Raw genomic sequence first — 4690 nt, forward strand, 5'->3', positions numbered from 1 at the left:
CATGGCGCTAACTGCCCTAATGCAGCTAACAATGCGTGAACGATAAAAGTGAAAGATTATGCATATATAAAAAAATACCTGATATGCGAGGTCTTGAGTCTCATTAGAGAAAACTACAGAGGGAGATAAATATTGTGAAGCTTCCCTAAATCACCGCACCTTGGCAGCACTAGCGGCAGCAGTCGAAAACTGAGTTTGCGTGGTGCGCTTGTTGGTGGCGGCGACGGCGGCGCAGATGGCTTCATCTTCTGCAAGAGTTATTCAGGTCACTTGCACTATTTTTTGTTTTGCTTTGGTAGAGACCAATGAACGGGCGAAGCGCAAACTATTACCGCTCATAATGCGCTGGCCCTCTTGTTAGTACGGGTCAGATGCGGCGGCGTGCTTTTATGTCCGAGGAACGGAACTCGCGCTGAAGGACGCCCTTGAGAGCAAGCGGCGCAGTAAAACGTTTCTAACGGACTGGATACCTGCTGACAACAAGCACGACCGCTCCCGAATGCTTAACGGTGACAGCAGGGAACACCATTTCCACGTGTGGCTGATTGTAAATTTGTTGCGTCACCTACATTGCGCGGCCCATTCATTGGAATCGTCTGGTTTTCGCAGGCCGTCAAGCCCCACAACCCGCTGATAAAATTTCGCGCGGGCAGCGCGAGGGTCGATAGAGGTAAGATTGAGTTCGCAGCGTTTGTGACACTGTCTTTGGTAGGGCGAGTGTGTGACGCGGTTTCACAACGTCGCAAAGTTCTCACAGGGCCGACGCAGACCACTGCTTCATCCGCAGCGATGAAGGCGACGAGTAGCGCTGCTACTCCCACAGAATCCAAACCGGTGGGCTCTGCGCCACGCGGATCCGGCATCGACGAATCTCTACTACCAGCCCGGTACGCCAGGAAACCGCTGTCTCAATACGAAGGCGACTACATCCAGGTAAGCAGCCGCTGACCGAGGGCACTAATGTTATGCCTCAGTCGCACGGGGCACGTTTGATCGCGATCGAGCACGATAGGGATCGAATTTCTCTGTCGCGATTGGCTCCTTTGCTTAGTTGCGGAAGCGAGCCAATCGCAATCGAAAAATTCGATCCTGCGCGAGAGTGCCCCGTGTGACTGGGATTAGTTTTGCATTGGGTCGCATTATATTCACTTTCTAATAATCCCAGCAAAAAAAAAAAAAAAAAAAGAGAGAGAGACCCCGAGTAACATTAAGGCTAGTCGATTATGTGCTCATGCGATTAAAAGTGCAGTAATTGGCGTTTTTTTTTTTTTTTTTTACTAAGAAAAGAAGAAAGCTAGACTAAATAACACTGCATGACAGGCTGATTCTGGCTTTGACAGGACAGTTTCGATGCCTGGCAGAGGCGACATTTTGTGATAACAGTTTGACTTAACTGGAATCCCCACTTTGTCGAAGCAACTTTAACTGAAAAAATAACAGGCCAACAAATGTTTCGTGATTCATTCGAATTCTTGTCGACATTTTTATTTCTACCGAACTGCGATTGAAAGTCGTCTTTCTTGTCTTCCGTTTCAGAGAGGAGGTCCCGAGTAACAAAGTTCCCTGCATAGCTGCTGTAAATAAGAAACGCTCAAAAAGAATTCTTTGAAGCCCATATTGAAGAGACCTGCTTTATAGCAGCAATAGTGGATGAAGGGGGGACCATGACGAGCATGGAAAGGATGCACCAATGCAATTATTTATTTGATGAACGCAGGCAGCGCTGAAGGCCTTGTGTAGAATGCATTGTGAAGACAACGATGAAGACAGCTGTTGCCCTCTGCAAGTGCCCAGTGCATTCCCATGCAATTAAATATGTTTGTTCTTGTTGTGGTTAATTTCGGTATGAACAGCAGCTGTAGTATCCAGCATTTCATCGTACTGAATGCAATGCTTGATACTTGAAAGGAAAGCAAGGAAATACGAAAGGAAGCCGAGGACGGTGCAGTGAGCTAGATGTCATTCAATTGTAGGTGCAATCTTAATGGTTCATTTTACTGGTAACCTTCGAGTGCTCTGACCGGTCTAAATTGAGCAGTTGGAACACATTTGCATGGTTCGTTCAGAGCACCGCACTCCAACTCTGATTACTTGGAGGCACTCACCTTTGAGCTGGGAGTGCGACCGTGACCTGACAATAAGCGCCACCTGGCTGCTCCAATTGCTCTGGGAGCAGGTTAACATTTGCCTCGGGCAGGCTCTCTCTGGCTACAATCTCGAGAGGCACATCGCTGCAAACCGAGTTGGAGCACAGTAGGAACCAGTTGAATGCACCATAAGAGGCAGGAAGACGCCAGTATATAGATGATAGAGCTAATTCAGGCAGCTGATGGTTGAGATGTAGATGAAAAAGTGCTGTTAGGCTCGTCGTAAATATGTAGTGATATAGTTCAGTAGCAATGGGTGCCACGTGATGGAAATGCAATGAAAGGCAGCTAAGAATTCGATGGATTGATGAGGTTATTTGCAGCAGGTGAGGCATGAAGATATTTGAAGATGCAGCCAAAATTCATGTATACTCCGAACGTTCAATGTCGGACATAACCTTTTTTCCATTCAGCAGGCCCAGATGTCCTTCAAACTTAAGAACAATGCTTAACCAGACATTGCCGCATAAAAAACAAAAAAAACTTTACTGCAGCTTCACTTAAGCCCCAATGATTATTGTTCATATGGACTGAAATATTTAACCTGAATTGTCTATATTTTTGTAATGGACAATACCCAGCAAATGTGCGTGGCCGAAATGGAAACCAGTGAAAATTTATGCTGCTGGAATTGGGGCACTGTGAAAATTGCAACAAATGTATTACGACTGGGACATGCTATGCTGAAAATATAGTTTTTCAGTCAACATAGGAAGTGACTTTTCACGTCTTTATTGGCTTCAGTCAGGACTGCACTGCCAGAAGAGAAGGTTGTGCAAATGCTAACTGCCCGAGTCTGTATTGTGCTGATAGCTTTTTCACAAAAAAAGTTAAATTATGGGCGAAATATTTCGAGAAAATGCACAGTGGGCTAAATAGTGGAGAACTCTGGATTAATTTTGACCACCTGGAGTTAATGTGCACCTATCTCAAGATATAGGTGGTTGATCGACAAAAACACAGCACCACAACCAGACTCGTGAACTTCGTGGGCGCTGGCTTAAAACATTGGAAGCCATGCTTTCAATCGGACGTTAGCTCAGTATTCATAAAGCAGCTTAGAGCATGTGCATTAAATATCGCAATTGAGGAACTAAAATCCCAGCTCATTAAAGAAATTGCAGGGTATTTTGGGCAAACAAGCGATGCATCTTCAGGACCATGCCATGCATTTGTTGCAGATGCACCCATGAGAGGAATAACTGCATTTGGTAGAATAGCTCCATCGTGTTCAAGTGGGGCTCAAATAGGGTCCGTAGGAGAAAGGGTGCCACAGTCCCACAAAAAGGTGCCAGCTGAGTGGTTTGAATAGGTAACATCAGTGGATACTGTTACACAGCAACCGAACATAATTGCCCAAGCTTATTTGCTTTTTATGTCATGTCTAAGTGCAACACAGTTACCTTTTATTATGGATGACTACTGCAAACCAATTGCAGGTAGGACATCATACTGCAGTTATCGGGAGCCGGTTCTGTACATTTACAATAGCAATGGTAATTCTTTCCTACAACTTGTGCTTGCTCACTTGGGAAAGGAAAGCTCCGTTTTCAGAGAATGCAGCACTCTAGGCATTTTGTTGGCACAATGCATCACTTTAGCCTGACATTTGCTTTTAGTATCCTCCTAACAATGCTGGAAAGCAAGACGTGTTGGAACTAAACTTCAGACACATAGGTTCTGCTTACCTGCCATCACTTTTTCATCTATCTGTGAAAACCATCCGTTTACTGTGCATTCAAAGTTGTCACTCGTTTCTCTTCATATGTCTCATCATTTGCTTTGGGGGGAAAAATTGACCAGCATTTTCTCCAAACTTGTTAGATATCTTTGCTGCATTTAAAGAATTGTGCAAAAGAAAAGGGGCGTTGACCCACAGAACTTGCACCTCAATTGGCAATAGCACCAGTCAGAATGCATGTTGCTTTTGGCTTTTGTATTAGCAGAATATGAATGTGACTTTGTAACCAAAGCACAGATGTAGTACTTCGAAGCAGCTCACAAAAGCATGCAGCTAGGAATCCTAAATAAAAATTTGTTAAATAGCTGGCCTTACCACCTTTCAAGCATTGAAATGTACAGCTGCATGTGAACATGTACAAACCCAGTGTAAAAAGAACTGTAAACAAGGTGTGCTTGATTTCATAAAATAGGTGCTAAGGGGATAAGTAATTGCAGGTGTATGATCAAAGTGTATGATCAGGCTTCATTGAGGTGTTGCATTCAGCTAACTGGATGGACATGGGATATTTATTCCTAGATGCAGATTACTGAGTCTTTCCTTGTAGACAAGCATCCATAAGAGGAGCATAAGCAGCCATAAGAGAAAAATAATGAATTGGTGCCTAAATGTGGCATATAGGTTTTGCTGATTTGCAATCACTTTTTCCACACTTAGTGGAATGCAAGCATATAAAAATTTATCTTTTAAAGTTTGTTTTTATGTGTTTACTGGAGATGTTAGGTCCAGCTAAAAGTAGTTAGGCATTCTCTTGCTACTGTAACGAAGTTTTTACCTTGTCCTCAAACACTGTAGGCAGTAC

At 43.9% G+C, this 4690-nt stretch overlaps 1 protein-coding gene across 4 annotated transcripts; it reads left to right on the forward strand.

Moving 5' to 3' along the window:
• The first annotated feature begins 130 nt into the window (after window positions 1–130).
• Window positions 131–1838, forward strand: LOC119442662 (alpha-ketoglutarate dehydrogenase component 4-like). Of its 4 annotated transcripts, none has more exons than XM_037707627.2 (4): window positions 131–265; window positions 610–670; window positions 758–933; window positions 1537–1838. In XM_037707627.2, exons 1-4 carry the CDS (start codon window positions 236–238, stop codon window positions 1552–1554), a joined length of 285 nt encoding a protein of 94 aa, XP_037563555.1. In that variant the 5' UTR covers window positions 131–235; the 3' UTR covers window positions 1555–1838. The 4 variants fall into 4 exon arrangements, with proteins under 4 accessions (XP_037563555.1, XP_037563554.1, XP_049518248.1 ...); XM_037707626.2 differs by having other exon boundaries at window positions 132–265; window positions 749–933; XM_049662291.1 differs by lacking the exon at window positions 131–265 and adding an exon at window positions 290–547.
• Window positions 1839–4690: the final 2852 nt, after the last annotated feature.

Source organism: Dermacentor silvarum, chromosome 2 (genome assembly GCF_013339745.2).
Source record: "Dermacentor silvarum isolate Dsil-2018 chromosome 2, BIME_Dsil_1.4, whole genome shotgun sequence".
In the NCBI taxonomy this organism is placed as follows: Eukaryota; Metazoa; Arthropoda; class Arachnida; order Ixodida; family Ixodidae; genus Dermacentor; species Dermacentor silvarum.